The following is a 20767-nucleotide window of genomic DNA, read 5'->3' as shown; positions in this document are numbered from 1 at the left end:
TTGCAGTTCTAGTTAAGTTGACTTTTTTAATGCAAATGGCAAAAAAACATTTCTCATATTCTTTTTTTCATCTTTTCTGTATCCACAGCATAGAGTTTGACCGAGACTGTGACTACTTTGCCATTGCTGGTGTGACAAAGAAGATAAAGGTATACGAGTATGGCACTGTTATTCAGGATGCTGTGGATATACACTACCCTGAGAATGAAATGACCTGTAATTCCAAAATTAGGTAGGTACTGCCATGTTCCATATGTCAAAATAGTGTTGCTCCTTTGTGATAGATCAGTTACATTTTCAGGTATGTTTTGTAAACAAAAATGTGGCCTTCCAGCATTAGTTAATCCCCAGCTCTCATAATATGGTGTGGCATTATGCTGGTAGTTGGAGATAAAAAGCAGCTTCAGTGAGGTAGACATCCCCCCTGCTCACTATTTAAAAAGTTGTTTAAATGCGTTAGTCTTTGTTTGCAACATTTGTAGTTCTTAAGTTAAGGTTGCATACAATTGTAATTCTTGGCATTTTGACAACTGAGTGTTTAGTAGCTTAGCTGGTGGGTGACAAAACAACTCTTGAGTGGGTTATTTATCAAATCAAGTTTTCCTCCAGAAAAAAACTCGAATGTCCGGAAGGCAATTAACATATTCAAATTGTTCAACAGACCTCTTCTATTGATTCAGCAGGTTTTTAGGTGGTGAGTATTCGAATTAGAACTGTTTCCATGGTTGAGGTGTGATAAATCTCACATTCGAATGTACATTCAAGTTGGTTTTTTTAAAATTGGAATTTGTGAGTTTTTGACACACACAAAAATTTGAAAATTCAAAATTGAATTAACCCTTCAAACCTTAATAAATCCGCCCATGAATCTCAGTAGAAAATGCATGGACCTGTTTGGCGCACTTGCGGTTCAGGTGGTATCGACACCCTCAGCTGTTGACTAGATAAAATAATGTGTACCAAAGCTTTTTCTAGAGACTGTTTGCTGCAAGAGAATCTCGCTATAGCATATTTAAAGACATGGCACAACCGTGTTTAAAATATTTTGCCTATTTATTAGTGTGTGTTTTTTTTTTTTTTTTTTTTTTTTTTTTACTCTTGTAGGAATTTGTATATCCTTGTTTTTTTTTTGTTTTTGAAATTGCTGTTTTTAGTGTTTGTCTTTATTCTAGCTTCAGTCTTTTTCTGCTGCCCAGTATCCTGTTCTGCAGTCATTCAGACTCCTTTTTAAATCTGTGTTGATGCATATCTGCTGTCAGCCACATCCATACTAAACATTCTCTGAGCTAATCTGTGGTTTGCCAGCTGTGTCCCCAAGCTCAGACTACTACCTCTGCACCCGGCATTGTACATGGCTGTAGGCCAGCTGGATCACCCATTCTTCTCACCTGCTTCCTAAACACATGCATTTACTGTGCCATAGCAATTTCTATTTCACCTTTGGGAAAGAGTTTAATTTTATATATTTTTTTTTCACTTTTTGGCAGCTACTTACTCCTGACAAGTTCCAAATCAAGGGTATTGTTAGCTGTTGTAGGCGTTAAGTATTTAGCAACAACATTAGCAACAACAAATACTTAAAACAAGGCTGTGTACAGTTGCTGTAGAAACTCTTGCGTGAATGGAGGATCTAGAATAATTTGAAGCTTTAGGTTCCAAACAGGTGCCAAGAACACGGTACTATTAAATTCATATTTAATACTGTTAAAAATGTATGTTAAGAATGTAATATTTGGCTGGAATATTTGACCAAGTGAAATGAACAGCAATTACAAAATAATCAAGGAGAAAAAGGAAATGAATAAGAAGAAGTTTTAAAGGAGAAGGAAAAGTTAAAATTAAGTAAGCTTTAGCAGAAAGGTCTATTTGAATACACTGGTAAACCCTCAAAGTAATGCTGCTCAGAGTCCTCTGTCAAAAGAAACACCACATTTATTCCTTCTAATGTGTACACATGGGCTTCTGTATCAGACTTCCTGTTTTCAGCTTAAACCTCCAGGACTTGAGCTTGAGCATGCTCAATTTGCAACTCTCCCCCTCCCTCCTCCCCTCCCTGCTGTAATCTGTGCTCAGAGCTATGAGCCAGCAGGGAGAGACTCCTGCAGGAAGTGATGTCACAGCAAGCTAATATGGCAGCTGCTATCCTAAGCATCTAGAGTTATTTATGGAAAAGCACTCTAAAAACAAAAAATGGGGTTCTACTTTGCACTGTTGTGGCTAATCTATTGGCAATAAACTGCCTTGGTAGCTTTCCTTCTCCTTTAAAGACAGTAACAAAATATTTATTCAGGTAGAGCTTTGCGTAGGATGTGTGCTGCACTTCCAAACCCGAACATGCCTGAACATAGCACAGGTAATTTCTGAATTTGGCTATAAATGTATAGGGGGAGATAGAGAGAGAGAGAGAGAGAGAGAGACAGAGCATTGTCACATTAAAGCAGTTTACAAAGTGATGTATATTTTCATAACCTTAAAAAACATGATATATACACATGCCAACACAGCAAAGCATGCCTTCCAAAAGTATTCAGACACCCGATAGACCAATATCTTCTTTATGACGTCACAAACTGAGGTTTTCTTTTGTGATCTTTTTCATTCAAACCACTGTAGGTTGTTTAGTGACGTATTTTTTTATGTTAGAATCTTTTTTTTTTAAGAAAAAAATGGGAATATATATATATATATATATATATAAACAAGGGAAAGTTGTGCTCACCACTAGTTTTTAAAATCATTAGGCGGGGGGTGCAATGAGGGTGTGACCACAAAATACATATAGACAAATACAAGATTCCTCTGCACTCAACCCATTATCAATATATTTAAGACAGAGACATTTTGTGCATACTGCTACTAAAAAATGCCTTACCCTTTAAACAAAACAGGGATTGTTTGTCCATATATTGCAATATATTTAAGCTGGCCAACTACATCAAAGTCATCCCATATCTGGCCAGTCCTATGCTCAATTGTCATCTGATTCATTAAGAATTCTATGGTTTAATTATACATTTTATAAAAGGGACGAATACGTATAACCTGCAACTTACTAGCTGCTTTCAAAGTAAAACTCCCAAACTTGGCTGCCCTTTTATTAGACAACAGTGGGATCACCTGACTATAGTTGGAGAGGGTGGGAGCTACAACATGGAGCTGGTCACTGCTCTTGTAGAACTATAACAAACAAGGGAAAGTTGTGCTCACCACTAGTTTTTAAAATCATTAGGCGGGGGTGCAATGAGGGTGTGACCACAAAATACATATAGACAAATACAAGATTCCTCTGCACTCAACCCATTATCAATATATTTAAGACAGAGACATTTTGTGCATACTGCTACTGAAAAATGCCTTACCCTTTAAACAAAACAGGGATTGTTTGTCCATATATTGCAATATATTTAAGCTGGCCAACTACGTCAAAGTCATCGCATATCTGGCCAGTCCTATGCTCAATTGTCATCTGATTCATTAAGAATTCTATGGTTTAATTATACATTTTATAAAAGGGACGAATAGGTTTTACCTGCAACTTACTAGCTGCTTTCAAAGTAAAACTCCCAAACTTGGCTGCCCTTTTATTAGACACCAGTGGGATCACCTGACTATAGTTGGAGAGGGTGGGAGCTACAACATGGAGCTGGTCACTGCTCTTGTAGAACTATAACAAACAAGGGAAAGTTGTGCTCACCACTAGTTTTTAAAATCATTAGGCGGGGGTGCAATGAGGGTGTGACCACAAAATACATATAGACAAATACAAGATTCCTCTGCACTCAACCCATTATCAATATATTTAAGACAGAGACATTTTGTGCATACTGCTACTGAAAAATGCCTTACCCTTTAAACAAAACAGGGATTGTTTGTCCATATATTGCAATATATTTAAGCTGGCCAACTACATCAAAGTCATCCCATATCTGGCCAGTCCTATGCTCAATTGTCATCTGATTCATTAAGAATTCTATGGTTTAATTATGCATTTTATAAAAGGGACGAATACGTTTTACCTGCAACTTACTAGCTGAGCAGTGACCAGCTCCATGTTGTAGCTCCCACCCTCTCCAACTATAGTCAGGTGATCCCACTGGTGTCTAATAAAAGGGCAGCCAAGTTTGGGAGTTTTACTTTGAAAGCAGCTAGTAAGTTGCAGGTAAAACGTATTCGTCCCTTTTATAAAATGTATAATTAAACCATAGAATTCTTAATGAATCAGATGACAATTGAGCATAGGACTGGCCAGATATGGGATGACTTTGACGTAGTTGGCCAGCTTAAATATATTGCAATATATGGACAAACAATCCCTGTTTTGTTTAAAGGTTAAGGCATTTTTCAGTAGCAGTATGCACAAAATGTTTCTGTCTTAAATATATTGATAATGGGTTGAGTGCAGAGGAATCTTGTATTTGTCTATATGTATTTTGTGGTCACACCCTCATTGCACCCCCGCCTAATGATTTTAAAAACTAGTGGTGAGCACAACTTTCCCTTGTTTGTTATAGTTCTACAAGAGCAGTGACCAGCTCCATGTTGTAGCTCCCACCCTCTCCAACTATAGTCAGGTGATCCCACTGGTGTCTAATAAAAGGGCAGCCAAGTTTGGGAGTTTTACTTTGAAAGCAGCTAGTAAGTTGCAGGTAAAACGTATTCGTCCCTTTTATAAAATGTATAATTAAACCATAGAATTCTTAATGAATCAGATGACAATTGAGCATAGGACTGGCCAGATATGGGATGACTTTGACGTAGTTGGCCAGCTTAAATATATTGCAATATATGGACAAACAATCCCTGTTTTGTTTAAAGGGTAAGGCATTTTTCAGTAGCAGTATGCACAAAATGTCTCTGTCTTAAATATATTGATAATGGGTTGAGTGCAGAGGAATCTTGTATTTGTCTATATATATATATATATATATATATATATATATATATATATATATATATATATATATATATATATATATATATATATGCATTGAAAACCATTTTTGTATATTCAATTTTGAAATCTGACATGGGGCTAGACATATTGTCAGTTTCCCAGCTGCCCCCATTCATGCGACTTGTACTCTAAACTTCAGTCACTCTTTACTGCTGTACTGCAAGTTGGAGGGATATCGCCCCGCTCCCTTTCCCCCCCCCCCAGCAGCCTAACAAAAGAACAATGGGAATGTAACCAGATAGCGGCTCCCTAACACAAGATTACAGCTCCCTGGTAGATCTAAGAACAGCACTCAATATTAAAAGCCAAGTCCCACTGAGACTGATTCAGTTACATTAAGTAGGAGAAATAACAGCCTGCCAGAATGTAGCTCCATCCTAAAGTGCAGACACAAGTCACATGACTGGGGGCAGCTGGGAAATTGACAATATGTCTAGCCCCATGTCAGATTTCAAAATTGAATATAAAAAAAATCTGTTTGTTCTTTTGAGAAATGGATTTCAGTGCAGAATTCTGATGGAGTAGCACTATTAACTGATGCGTTTTGAAAAAAAACATGTTTTCCGATGACAGGAACATTTGTCTACTTTTAATTAATACGGTCTATATTAGAAATTTCACTAAATTAATGAAATCATTAAATATCCCACTGTCATGGGAACATTTTTTTACAAGTTCTATACCTGTGTAAAGGAACATTTTTGGAGCTAGGTCACCCATTATATAACGCCCACGTGCCAAGATTTTCTGGCAGCGGGAGTTTCCGGGGAGTTTGGATTCAGTTCAGTATTCAGTCAAATCAGTAGTAGTAGTCGGAAAAATACTGAATTGGGGGGTTCGGTGCATCCCTAGAAATAAGAGGTTTGATGTGCAGGACACATATTTCTTCAACAAGCATTGAACTGTACCCTAACGAAGCAGACCCCCTGCTGTTCTATTCTAGCGCATCATCCATCCATCCCTGGTGTCCGCAAAATCCATTGTTGTTTTTCACCATGTCTGCCATCAGAATTTAGGTTGATACAAGGCAGAGAGCAGCTGGTTTGCTGGCAAATATGGCCCACCACCTGCCACACAAGGCAATTGGTCAGCCTAAGTCCACCCAACCTGTGTGTCTCTTGACCTGTGCATCACTACATTATAGGATATTCACCAATTCATGTTTACCATGGTCTTCAACCAGAACAAACTGAGCACTGAGTGTGCTGCAGCAAATATAGTCCAAGGCATAAAGTGCATAATTCCAGGGAATATGCTACTATATCTATATTTAGAAATGCTTTTGTCATGAATATTTATCACTTAAACATAATTTTAAAACAATAGCTCTCTGACTGAAAGAATGATTGTTTATGTACAGTATACAATCTATCAAAAATGTCTGCTATTAGAGAGCAACAATAAAAATCAATACTTTCTCTCCAAAGAAAGCAACTTTGCTAGTACTGAATATAAATGAATCTAGAATTATTTCATTATTTTGCTTAAATGGACAGTTTACCTTAAGATGACCTTTTAGGGTTATATACAGTAGAATAAAATAAGAAAACATTACATTCGTGTTTTTTGCACTTCAGTTTTGCAATTTTTTTGTGATTTAAGTGTAAAAACACGGGAAAAATCTTAATAGATAAACACACAATCTAAAAGATACCGAGGTCATGTAGAAATCAATGGGAGCTGTCCTTCTCGTGTAAAATCTATTTTGTTTCCTGGTTGTTGGAAACAAAATTCAAATGAAAATGGGGATTCATATGAAAATGGGGATTCCACAGTTTTCATACCCTTATTCAGATAATTAATTTTTTTTTTGTTTTTTCATTTCTGCTTTTTATAATTTGATCTTTTAATAAATTTCACGACATTTGGGGTTTTAGAGAAAATTACAAATATGAAAAACTCACAAATACAAATTTTGATAAATGTGCCTTTCGTGGTCGGTGCTCCTATTCCGTGAAAACTACACCATGGAAAATACTGTGTAGGCGCTGGGCAGTCATTTTACAATTACGGCATTTCTCCCTGTGTCCCAGGCATCTCCTAGGAGCTCTGTCCCAAGGCACACCTTTATATCTCACTTGGTGATGCCTAATATTTTGGCACCCCCCAGTGGGGAAAAAAAACTCTTTACATGTCCTTTATGAATGCACAGATTATCATCAGCCACCTTAATTGGCATTACTCAGGAGTAAGGTGTGTATATCTGTTTTGAAATCTGATGTGCTTTGTTTCCTATTTTGCAGCTGTATAAGTTGGAGCAGCTATCACAAGAACCTCCTGGCTAGCAGTGATTATGAAGGCACTGTCATCTTATGGGATGGGTTCACAGGGCAAAGATCCAAGGTGTATCAGGTAATATTCCATGCTATTTAACACCAAAAAGTAAAAACATGCCACTGATTTACATTTATACCTTTACCTATCTTTTTCTTTGTGTAATTTCTTTGTGAATTGAGTCTGTATTATGTTAGCAAATTATACCACTGTCTTCGTACCTTTGCAATATTTACATTTCTTCTTTTTATAGTGGGTTGGAGTGTGTGTGCACATTTTGACATTAGTTGAACTGTTTCTGAAATACATAAGAGCATTCCACGCTCTTTCACTGGAAAATATAGAATGTTGATAATGGATTGTAAAATTTGAGTGCAAAAAGATAAAATGGTTTAGACTGTCCAGGCTTTCCCAGGAACATGCCATTAGTGTAAAGAGCAATAGAAATTGTTATTCATTCATTCATGTCCTTTTACCCCACCAGAATCATAGATTGAACCTCCCTTTAAGTCTCACTCAGGTGACATTAGTTCCCACTGCAAGTGTTCCTTCCCACAAGCAAAGCTGCATTGGTGTATGTGCAGTTACAGCCAAAAGCTTGTTCATAGGCACAGCAAGCCCCTTTCTCAATAGTTATTGACACATTAGTTGCCTGCTGAGCCTGTGTGTTATAGTTCAGCCTACTATGCCCATTCATTTCTGAGGACTAGCATTATAAATTGGAAGGTTCACCGGCTACATCTATAAACCTTGTTTATAAACAGTGCATCATTCCCCCCAATGATGTTATAAACAAATCAGATCCTTCTTTGTTTCCAAACAGGAACATGAGAAAAGGTGTTGGAGTGTTGATTTTAATCTTATGGATCCCAAACTCCTGGCCTCCGGTTCAGATGATGCCAAAGGTTTGTAACCCAAGTTATATCAAGAGGTGTTTGAAGATGGCCTGCCAGGTTATAACCTGTAAATTTGATATTAAAAATAGTAAAAAAACTAGTTCTATTAATTTCTGGAATCTGCAAACCATTTTCATAAAATGTTTACTTTAATACATTCTTCAATTGGCTTTTTACTGCATTCTCAATTAATGCGCTCACCCAAGTTGAGATCAATCATCCCAGAATTTTTTGCATGAATCAAGACGTTTCTTTACTTATATCAGTTTCAAAAAATATATTCCAAAGCATCAGAATTTATTTAACATCAAGTATTAAAAAGTAACAGACCAATTGGTCTGTATGCCTACTTTTTAATACTTGATGTTAAATAAAAACTAAATTTTTTAACTTTTATAGAATGCTTTAGAATATATTTTTTGAAACTGATACATGTGCCCTTTGAGCTGGGGGCTATATTCCAGCACTTTGGCCCTTTGGACAGGCCTTACAGACTGCAGCAGTTGGTCAGTGTTTTTTTGGACGTATCTTTACTTATACCAAACATACACTGCCTAGTTCATAATAATGTATTCCAAGCTATTTGCATTCTGTCTTTTTCCATTTTCACATACTGATTCTGCCATTAGGACTAGTAGTTTAGTTTAACACAATGTATCTTCTAACCTAGTTTTACCTGCTACAAATAGTTTATCTTAAATATTTTATATGATATCCCCAAACACAGCAAGCAGTGTTTCCATGTATAATGAGTAAAATCAAATCAATGAGCCACACTTGGGGTTATGTTTATTTTATTGTGCAGAAAGCTAAACTGGTGCCAGCTACCTGCCCTAAAATTAGATGTCTATCTTAATTAATCATAAACCCGAGTCCATAATCCCAGGTGTTCACTTCTGCATACTTATAGGCTATTGTTAAAAGAAGGCAGTTGCAACAGAGTATCCTACATTCTCATCAGGATGAATGCAGGATGAGCACTTGAATTCTTGCTTTAAAGACATTATAAAAGAGGTTAATACTTGGCCAGTTTGGCCTTCTGTAGGCTACTAAAAATCGCCCCTAAATCACCCTCTGTGTCATTGCCCTTAGTGAGAGTTTATGAGGTATTTGCTTCATCTGCTTGGTATTGTAATTGCCTTAATGTCTGTCTCTTTGTCTTCAAGATTAATTAATACTGCATTGCAGATCTGTAGAAGAATTTCAGAAATGTATTACAACAAAATTTGTGAAACAACATGATATCTTTGTGGGAGAAGCAAATTAATGCTATGTACTGAATCACATTTACAGACTGCCATTAAAAAATATGTGCAACAATTCTGGATAATTTAGCTCTAGCAACCTTGGGTGAATCTCGCCTGGCAATAATTTATTAATGAATTAGCAGATGCAATGCTCACGTGTTAGCAGCATATTCGTTGTGTGCTAGCCAAAAAATAAATGTACAACTGGTATCTGACTGTACAGTGTTTGTACATTATAATATTTATCATTTTTTTTAAAAAAAAATTGTTTCAAATCCCTTGTAAAGGGAATTTTCCATTAGTAGCCTCATGGATGCTTGCAGGATTTAGAACACAAATTATATATTGCGTACAATGCTAATGTTTGTTTCCTCCAAAGCTAAATGTTTAAGATTTTTAACTTCTCATCACCCCTACTTAAGCCTTTAAATATGATTATGGTATATGAGTAAATTGTATTAAAAAAGGCTTCATTTTGTAGGAACAAAGATCTCACTCTGTAATAAAGTACCATTTACCAAAAAACAACTCTGTAACCCTCTGCAAAAAAAAGAAGTCATTCAGCTTCAGATGGAGCAGACTTTACTGAAGCATGTGGCTTAACAAAACATGGCATGCTTGATCCTTCTGTAGCCACCCACACAGCAAAATTGTGCTATATTGAACATTGTCAACACCACAAGGGTTTACATGGGTTATAAAAGAGGTTAATGTGAACACACAATACAATACTGCCATCCACAAATATGCCTGTAATCTTAAATGCAATTGCGTTTTGATTATTTGTAGAGGCACGGACTTCTGACACATTTACGCACAATACACATTTGATGAGTTGTTCAGTGTTCCAAACACTTTTTTTCTGTTCAGCCGTTTCAGATGCTTTCCGTTTTTTATGTTACTGCAATAATGAAGTTTAACGTTTTAATACTGTTCCTGTCTCTTGTGCTTCAGTCTGGCAGTTTAGTAATCTAAGTGCAGATTCTGAACTCTTGGTATCTGCTACATTAGTTGATACATTTCTCAGCAGCATCTGTGGAATATTAGCAACTATTGTATCTATTCTAACAGCTGCCTTTAATGAAACTCTGGGATTCTGTTGAGCAGGGACAAAGATTTTTATCAACTAAATGTATCAATTAAGAACAATTTACAGAGCCAGTGACCCACCAAAGCTGTTTCAGAAGGACATAAGAATGTGAAAAATTAAACTAAACTTCAATATTAGAAGAACAGTCACAAATAGAAAGTAATTGAGAAAAGTCTTTAGTTTTGGTGAACTAACTGAAAACGGAAAGTGTGGAGGTGAACAACCCCCTTTAAAACCATTTCCCTAGCTACATTGAACCCTCCCTTAGTTGGTAAACTACTAAAAACCAGCAATTGGACTAAACTTTAATAAATGAAGGTGTGTTTGTATACAGTGCTTCATTTGTGGATACTCACTGTGCATACCTTTCTGCAAGTACTTTGAGTATAAAAATGGGAGCATGGTGACATATATAACATATAGCATAAGGGTAATGTAATAAACATTCCAAAGTTTGCTATATGTCTTATTAACTATAGCAAGTATAGCAAGTAAAGCATACTTGTTGCCTTTTTACAAAACAAGTGTATGATTTGGTTGCAGTTGGTGAATAGACCTGGGCAAAAGTTACACGTATTGTTAAATTGCTCCATAATAGCTGCGGGGTGAAACCTGCTATGATTTTGTGGACTACGCTTTTGCAATATAAATGGTCAGTGTCTACATATGAAGCATTGGATTACCCCCTCTTTTATTTTGTATGTGATCTGTATTTTAATTGTATACACTTGTGTATTGCACAGTGCTGTCGAATATGTTTACTTACTAATAATTCCACCTAGAGCTGGAAAAGGAACTTGAATTCTTTTTACATTCAATTAAAAGATATTTATATTAAACACTATGATTGTGTTTAATTAAATCATGACTGATGATGTCACATAGCACCAATTGTATGTTCAGGGGTGGGTACAAGTGTTTAATAATATGAAAAATCTATATTCTTTGAAAAAGACGCCCATCAGGACTGAAATGCAACATGCTGTGTATGATAGAAATATATATCCATTGCATTGATTCAGTAGGTGCAACACAACAAAGAACATCTGTGCATTGCCCCCACCACTTGCTTCCCATATGTCCCAAATTATCAGTCTTCTTTTTTTTTTTTTTTTTTTATATTTTTATTGGTTTTCAGTAATTATCAGTCTTCTGTGGTTGTGGGTTTTTACTGAGGCACATGCTGTACACTTGGAAAAGGACTTCCTAAAATAGAAAGCCGTCCTAGCCACAGAAATTTTGAAACAAATGTCATTTTGTGATACCTGAGAATGTACTTTAATTAAAGATTGCTATTTGTGTTTCTTCTTTTGCAGTAAAGCTGTGGTCCACAAACTTGGATAACTCTGTTGCAAGTATTGAAGCCAAAGCAAATGTATGCTGTGTTAAGTTCAGCCCCTCCTCTCGCTACCATCTAGCCTTCGGTTGTGCAGGTAAAAGAAATATGTGTTGGGAAAAATGCTTTACAGTGTTCTTACATGTTGCCAGAAGGTTAGAAGGCTCATGAGTTTTGATCCGCAGTCTCTCCGTTGGGTGCACTCTCTTGTCTTGTGGCAGGGACTGTGAATTATTATAAACTTATTGTAAAGCATGGTTTACAACAACTTTTATGATCATATGAGGCAAGTGTTTTGACCTGCATTGCATCTTTTATATACATAGGTACATAGTTAAATTGGGTTGAAAAAAGACAAAGTCCATCAAGTTCAACTCCTCCAAATGAAAACCCAGCATCCATACACACACCCCTACTTTTAATTAAATTCTATATACCTATACTAACTATAGAGCTTAGTATCACAATAGCCTTTGATATTATGTCTGTCCAAAAAATCATCCAAGCCATTCTTAAAGGCATTAACTGAATCAGCCATCACAACATCACCAGGCAGTGCATTCCACAACCTCACTGTCCTGACTGTGAAGAACCCCCAACGTTGCTTCAAATGAAAGTTCTTTTGTTCTAGTCTAAAGGGATGGCCTCTGGTACGGTGATCCACTTTATGGGTAAAAAGGTCCCCTGCTATTTGTCTATAATGTCCTATACACAATAGTCGACCCATAGAATGTGGCCTGTTTAAGATGTACTATAAAACTACTTGGTTTACTAAGATACACTATAGATCACCTATCCAGAATATGGTGTTCCATTGCATCTGCTTTTATTTATCAAGCTGTGTAATGTGTGGCCATGTGTGTAATTCTTGTCCAAAAACGAAAGCTGTTTTTTGTTTTTTTCTGATTGAAATTGTGAAATTGACTTTTAATTTGTGGTGTAGTAAAAGTAGTTTGTATATCAAAATACACGCCTAATTAAATTATGTACAGCCATGTTAATTGGTTCCTGGTTTCACCATAGTGTGTCTATTTGTTACAAACTTAGGCTGTAAGCTCCTCTGGTGCATGGATTGAAGTGAATGATGTATCATCTCTGTAAAGCACTGTGGAATATGTTGACTTTGAATTAAATAATATTTACAAACTTTTACTTTCTACTCAGCCCCATTGACCTTATTGTATTATACCAGTTTTAAGGTTGTGAAAAAAGTTAATTTGTGGAGTAACTTTTTTTATTAAAGGACTTTATAATCATCTAGCTAATACCTGGGCTGCACTCCTATTAGATGAAAACTAACCCAGCCCTGAGTACGTCTGTGCGAGCAACACTGAGTGAACTTCTTTTTACTGAATAGTTAAAGGAAAAACCAAACTTTAAGCAAAAAGCTAACTCTGCTGTGCATGACCTGGCTCGGTCAAATGAAGACTATCTGCTCCTGCAGATATTAACTGAGCCCAGATGCAGTTTTCAGTACACAGGGCCAGTGCCTCCAGGGTATCTGATAAGAGATTGTAATCATCAGGAGATGGTTAACATCTGGCACCCCCAGTGATTATAACTTATACTGCAATATTACTACTTTTAACATTGAAATGGATTTTACCTGCTTACTTAAGAGATATTACAGGGTGGTTCCTGGGATAACTTTTATTGCACACTTTTTAAACCATTTTTTGACTAAAAACATTTTTATGCCAATGTTTGATCCTATTTGTACTCTATTTGCTGAGAATGGATTACTTTTGAGAGAGGATGATGGAAAGCAAATTATATGTAACTTCCGCGAGTTAGTTAGTTTGGCAAATATGTAGGAAATGTTCTTTTCAGTAAGAGTGCATGAAAAATATTTTAGGGTGGATAATTTCCAGCTATAACTGGCCACACTTTTTTGATCAAATTAACCTTTGGCATTTGTACATGTATGCAATAAACATTTTTTTTCAACTGCAATCTGTCAATTGACAGATTGAAAATGTAATCCACGACCTACTCCAGTTGTATATAATTAAGGCTAAAGCCAGACAGGGCCGAAATCAGACAGATATAATCTGAATGCTGATTTCAGCCCCTTGCCGCTAGCAGTGTCATCTTGTTTTGCGTGCAGATGCCTTGTATCGCCTCCGTCATGAAAACATTTGACAATTTCGGTGAAGAAACAAAGGATTTTGCATTTCGTGTCAAATACATTTGCAATGCCATAAATAGACTGACGCCTATTTGGTTTTTTGGTTTTTTTTCTGTTTACAACTTTTATTCCATTTTCCCCATAAAGCTGTTTAAGAACTAAACTTCCATTCAGGTCTCTTTCATCTGATATTGTACATTCATAAGAAGTTAAAACCCATTACCTAGAGTGTGTAGACTGTGCTGCTGCTATTGTGCACATAAAATATTAGGGATAAATACTTGTGCAATGCATATACTGCAAGATAAAACAAAAACTGATAATATACAGTATCTGACAGTCAAAACTGCTTATTCCATTGTTAGCTGTTGTATACAACTCTAACTTTAATTTTGTAATTTTCATCATAGTGCATGCCCTCTTTTATTCATTGATATTTTTATTGGCTGCCACATCAAATGATTCTGACAATACAATTAAAGGAAAAAACGGAAAGGATGTGTGTATGCCTCCCCCCCACTTCTTGTGTCAAGCTCATTATCTAGAACAGGCTGAATGTCATTTGTAACCTCCAGCTATTGGCTGGACCCTGTCAAGAAAGAAGGTTACAAAATTATTGCAGGGGACACTGTGCTCAATACAATCATTACAGTATGTTCCCTAGCCCCAAGTGGCTGCTACTCCTCATTCTCCTTTTATGCCCCTTATGACCCTAATTAAACCATTTTTCCCAAAGCTGGATTTGTACTGTTTGGGAAATGCTAATCTGAAAATGAAGTTAATTTATTTGACACATTTGTCATCAGTGTATGTTTACAGGATATCATAGCAGGGGCACATGTAAAGGAATAAGGTATGTAATCGTGCTAAATCTTAATGTGTTGGTTGGATTTTCACCTTAGCACTCGGGGCAGGCCTAGAGGATTGGTGAATTTACATGTTCAGAGCAGGAAGGAGATGGTACAAAGGAGTATGGCCTATAAAAATTGCTTTTGAAAAAAGTGTCAAATTTTTCAGGTTCCTGTTTTTTTGCTGTGCATTGTACATTATTTGTGAGTGTTTCTTTAGGCCCAGGTGGCTTTTTCTCTTTTCACTTTTTCCATATGGGATGGTAGCAGTGCTGTCTCTTTAAAGGAAAACTATACCCCCAAAATTAATACTTAAGCAACAGATAATTTATATCAAATCGAATGACATATTAAAGAATCTTACCAAACTGGAATATATATTTACATAAATATTGCCCTTTTTACATCTCTTGCCTTGAACCACCATTTCGTGACTCTATCTGTGTTGCCTCAGAGATCACCTGACCAGAAATACTACAACACTAATTGTAACAGGAAGAAGTGAGGAAGCAAAAGGCAGAACTCTGTCTGTTAATTGGCTCATGTGACCTTACATGTGGTTTGTATATGTGCACAGTGAATCTTACGATCTCAGGGGGTGGCCCTTATTTTTTAAAATGGCAATTTTCTATTTATGATTACCCAATGGCACATACTACTAAAAAAGTATATTATTATGATAATGGTTCATTTACATGAAGCAGGGTTTTACACATGAGCTGTTTTACTCAGTATCTTTTAATAGAGACCTACATTGTTTGGGGGGTATAGTTTTCCTTTAAAGCTCGACCAGCTGTTCTGTGTTTTCCTATTAATACTTTCCAGTGACATTCAGCTTTAGTCATTGGAAATAAATGGGGGGGGGGGGACATCCAATGGAAAAAAAAAGAGATTTGTCTGTGTTGATGTGGCAGGAGAGGTGTGACTGAAGTGAGAAAAACAATATTGTGTGCTTACTGCACTCATTGCTAGAGCAATCAATTAATAATTAAGCCACTAATTTTAGCTAGCCAAAGAACCATGCCGAAAGGGCTGGGAAACAATTGAGCATCTAGCAAGCTGGTGTATCCAGGCTTTCTGCCAGGGGTCCATGTTTATTTTAGAGAAGAGGACATTGCCATTTCTTTAAGAGAGGTTAATCTTCAGGAGTAGCCTGAGCCTGACAAAATATGTTAATTCATTGGGTCCTTGTGAAAGCCAAGCTGATAAATCTCTTTCAATCAACAGAGATCACGTTCGTAAAAGGCTGCTTCCTAAAAAATGCTTAACAATAGGTTGGATTTCTTCAAAATCTAAAGTGTAGTTTCATTCTATATACTGTAAGATATATCATGTAGCTGACGCAATTTCAGGTGCATCTATACAGATACCGTATATACCCGAGTATAAGTCGAGTTTTTCAGCGTGCTGAAAAAGTCTACCTCGGCTTATACTCGGGCCAGCGGTATCCGACCCGAGTAGCTGCGATTGCAGTCACTTTTAATCATTCCTATACCAACAGTACACTTGGGGAGAGACTGCAATATCCCACAATGCCCTCTGTTGGTTATATGAAAGAATAACAGTGCGCCCTCTGTTGGTTATATGAAAGAATAACAGTGACTGCAATATCACACAGCGCTATCTGTTGGTTATATGAAAGAATAACAGTGACTGCAATATCACACAGTGCCATCTGTTGGTTGTATGAAAGAATAACAGTGCGCCCTCTGTTGGTTATATGAAAGAATAACAGTGACTGCAATATCACACAGCGCCATCTGTTGGTTATATGAAAGAATAACAGTGACTGCAATATCACACAGCGCCATCTGTTGGTTGTATGAAAGAATAACAGTGCGCCCTCTGTTGGTTATATGAAAGATTAACAGTGACTGCAATATCACACAGCGCCATCTGTTGGTTGTATGAAAGAATAACAGTGCGCCCTCTGTTGGTTATATTCAAGAATAACAGTGACTGCAATATCACACAGCACCCTCTGTTGGTTATATGAAAGAATAACAGTGCGCCCTCTGTTGGTTATATGAAAAAATAACAGTGACTGCAATATCACACAGCACCCTCTGTTGGTTATATGAAAGAATAACAGTGACTGCAATATCACACAGCGCCATCTGTTGGTTATATGGAAGAATAACAGTGACTGCAATATTACACAGTGCCCTCTGTTGGTTATATGAAAGATTAACAGTGACTGCAATATCACACAGCGCCCTCTGTTGGTTATACGAAAGATTAACAGTGATGGCAATATCAAACAGCACCCTCTGCACATGGTAGTGGGACAATGCACACAGTAATCCGTTTGGCAATTCTCTGTCACCATCAACTTTGCAAAGAAGTCCGGTTGATCGCTGGGGGGTCGCTTTGGCAGAATGTGCCCTGCTGGGAGACAGGGCTGTAGTTGTGTCTAGGCTTATACTAGAGTCAATAAGTTTTCCCAGTTTTTGTAGGTAAAATTAGGTACCTCGGCTTATACTCGGGTCGGCTTATACTCGAGTATATACGGTAATCATAAAAATCTTTTTGGTACATTTGGGTGAAGTTAATAAAATGGCTTTCTTATTGTTCTGGGCAACCCACCTTGTTGATATATAAATACATATGCTGTGGATAGGTTCTGTTTTGTTATTATTATTTGACAAATGACTCCAATGTAAGAGCTGGATCAGGTTGGACTGTACTCTTTGATGTCAAAATACTTCTTAAAACCCTATCAAATGCATTGTAACAGTGGTACTTTCATCTCACCAGGCAGGCTCGCTGCATTTATATTTTTATTACACCTCCCAGCCAAACTATTGCCAAAGTATTTAATCACTTCTTATCTTTCATCACTCAAGAAACAGCCTAAACACTTTTTCTCATTTTCCGCTTAGATTATTGTAACTTGCTGATTACCAGGATTCCAGGACTACTTGTTACTGGAATTCAGTTCTACCATCATTTTAGTTGTCTGTTGTTAAAGCATCAATAACGTTAACAAGTATGTACAGTATCGGTTGATCAGGTAGCTACAAATATTTTACCGGTTTTCCTATTTGGCTGTGGTAGCGTATTTAACCTGTACTAGTGATTGTGAGGCAAATATGCAATTTTCCAGTGCAGGGGAACTGCATCTTTATATTTAAATACATATAAAACACTTTTTTTTGTATGTGTTACTGCTCTTTTAAACACTCTTTTTATGAGCTCGGTAAATAAGGCTTCTGCTAAAAGGCAAAGTTGCCAATTAGTGATGTGCTTGCTGGCCTGGAACCGTAGGTCGGCGCTTTTGGGCCAGCATCCACACATGCATCCTGGGTTACAGGCGGGTTAGGCCTGCACAAACAGTCCACATATAAGATTGCAGCTCATGAACGTAAGGAGAATTATTTATTCAGAGCTCCTTATTTTCTTTTGAACAAAGTATCCTGGTGATAAGCCCTAGAGGGGAAGCCAGTTTAGAGAAAAGCAAAGCCATGTTTTGTACCATTTGGGTCTTATTTATTATGCTACAGTGCAGCTGCATATATATCCGCTTATCCTGAGCAAAGCATGTCGTTGCCTATGCCTAGCATTGTTCCTTTATTCTTAGATTTTTCTTTACAGCATATTGCTTGTTGGGCTGCTTTGTGTATCATATGTGTGCATTTATTATCCTACCTTCTGTTGTCAATGATGGCTTTTTTGGCTGAAGAGGTTAGAGAGAGACTTTAATCTTGGCACTGTGCTCTGGCTCTCTTTGTTATTCTGAATAAATCAATGTGTGCTGTTGATTACTCAAGTGAGTGTTTTCTCAGACTAGTATTGTAAGACATATTTATGGTTTCTTTATCGATCAGCGAGAATGACGTTGGCAAAACTACTCTTCATATACATCCATTAAAATAATGTTAAAGCAAAACCTTTTAGGGAGGGCCGGGGCAGAGTTACATTACCCTAGTACAGGCATAGGATCTATTATCCAGCAAGCTTAGGAACGTGGGGTATTATGGGTAAGAGATTTTCATAATTTGTAGCACCATGCTTTAAAGCTACTAAAAACATTTTAATCCATCAATATGACTGTTTCTAGCTTGGTTATCTTGAAATACAAGGTACTACATTTAATTACTACAGAGAAATAGAATTCTTTTATAAAAGCCTTATGAAAAATGGCATTGCCGTATTTCAAAATTGTCTGAATAATAGGGTTTCAGATAAAAGATACCATACCTGTACCCCTATAAATTGCATTGGTTCACTTTGCTTTAACCAGAGGAATAGTAGGCCAAACCCCCAGGTTATATGCCCCAAGTCTTTTGTTCAGTGCCCTAGGTTTCATTAAGCAACTGAAAGTTTAAAACTGTTATAGTTGTTGGTGACCGTATGCACAATATGTATGTGTTCCCTGATTTGTTCTGTTCTTTGTGTATTGTGTGTGGCAGTTAGAACAAATACTTAACCATCTATCTACCCTAGCTTGGTTTGCAGAATTGTTTGATTTACCCCATACATCTTGAGAAGGTCATCAAAATTTGGATATTTTCCAGCAGTTGGTCTTTTTTTTTTTTTTTTTTTTTTTTTTTTTTAATTAGTAAATTTATTTAGACTTTTTTCTCTGAAGTTAGTTCAAATCTGTCCAACTCAACCATACAGACATAAAACAGAAGGGTCAAGTGAGTAGAGTTCCTTCGTTTTAGGGCTCTTATTCAAGGCTGTTCTTATGTTGCTCTGCTCTTGTGAATTTTTCATGTATCCATCATAGGGGAACACGGAGACACTTCTTCTTTGAAGTCTTTATAGTTGGAAAGGAAAAGGGTGGGGCTTGCTTTAGACAAGAATAATAGAGCTATAGTTGAGCTGGCTGTGATGAGAAATGAAATAAATTGAATGCAGAAGAAAGGGTATGTTATTTTGGGGGCTGTTTAGAATAATGTTAGGAAAAACAGATTACTTATTATTTAAGATGTTTTAAAAAGCTGACTCATGTGGAATACAATTCAGTTGATAAGCAGTAGATATGGTCAGTATCTTAACATCATACTGGGTCTTACATTGTAGTCACTTCCAGGCCTTCCAATCAGTTCACTAACATATACAGGTATGGGATCTGATATCTGTTCCATATTATGGTTCCCATGCCTGAATAACTAAAACATGCATCTGTTACAGCCTTATAGAAGCTTCTTTACTACTGGGCACCCATCAGTCTACTGTGATCTTTCTGTTTGTTTAGCATTTGATTTTTGCTCCCCAGGCCATGGCATTGATAAACTAGATTTTCTTTAACCCTTTAAGTGCCACGGATTGTAGATTCTACCATCTGTTTTTTGCCTGAATAAAAACAATGTCATTGCCATTGGGAATAGTGTATCCACAAACTGCACTGCACAATATGTTTTGGATGTTATTTTATGGATTATATTGCAATTTTGGCATTTTTGGTGCATTTTCAGATAGCTTGTTTCTGTCTGAAAAGCTTGAATACTCAAACAGTGATTCTGATTATACGAGGCAGAAAAAGTGTTGATTTTAATGATTTTATTGGATTTTAGTGATTTTATTACATTCCGCACTGTTCTTTGATTCTTGTTTTTGCCCATGGAAATCTTACCTGCTTTGTATCCATTAGGGTGACTCTGTACGCCACATAGTTTGGTAAATCTATGCATACTCGGCATCAACTTTTCTGTAGACCACTGTCTTTCATATTTAGGATCTTTTTGTTTGTACGTTACAAATGTGGGGCATATAATGGGGTAAAATGCAAGCTTTGTGACAACTTTCTGAAATTTCAGAAAAACTGCAATTTTTTAGCTTTGCAGTTTGGTAGTATACAGTAGAAATGCATATTTACCCATTTTGGATTTGTCAGAATGTGAACTTTGTGAAAATATATGGTTATTTAGGCTCTCCATTCTGTTAGGGGGTCTTTTGGCACATAATACACATACCGGGTGCTTATATTGCAGCAGACATAGTGTCAGACATGAGAATTCTCTGCTTTCTAAAAATATATGGTTTTGG

The 20767-nt window shown here is 36.7% G+C and overlaps 1 protein-coding gene across 2 annotated transcripts in view; it reads left to right on the top strand.

Moving 5' to 3' along the window:
• Positions 1-20767, top strand: part of cop1.L (COP1, E3 ubiquitin ligase L homeolog) — a 93637-nt gene that overhangs the window by 52817 nt on the left and 20053 nt on the right. For both annotated transcript variants that reach the window (XM_018258478.2, XM_018258479.2), the window contains exons 12-15: positions 89-232; positions 7198-7306; positions 8052-8133; positions 11778-11894. In XM_018258478.2, coding sequence (XP_018113967.1) covers positions 89-232; positions 7198-7306; positions 8052-8133; positions 11778-11894 — 452 coding nt within the window. The remainder of the gene's footprint in view (positions 1-88; positions 233-7197; positions 7307-8051; positions 8134-11777; positions 11895-20767) is intronic.

Source organism: Xenopus laevis, chromosome 4L (assembly GCF_017654675.1).
Source record: "Xenopus laevis strain J_2021 chromosome 4L, Xenopus_laevis_v10.1, whole genome shotgun sequence".
Taxonomy (NCBI): Eukaryota; Metazoa; Chordata; class Amphibia; order Anura; family Pipidae; genus Xenopus; species Xenopus laevis.
The sequence above is the reverse complement of the archived record's forward strand: the minus strand, read 5'-3'. Positions and strand labels throughout refer to the sequence as shown.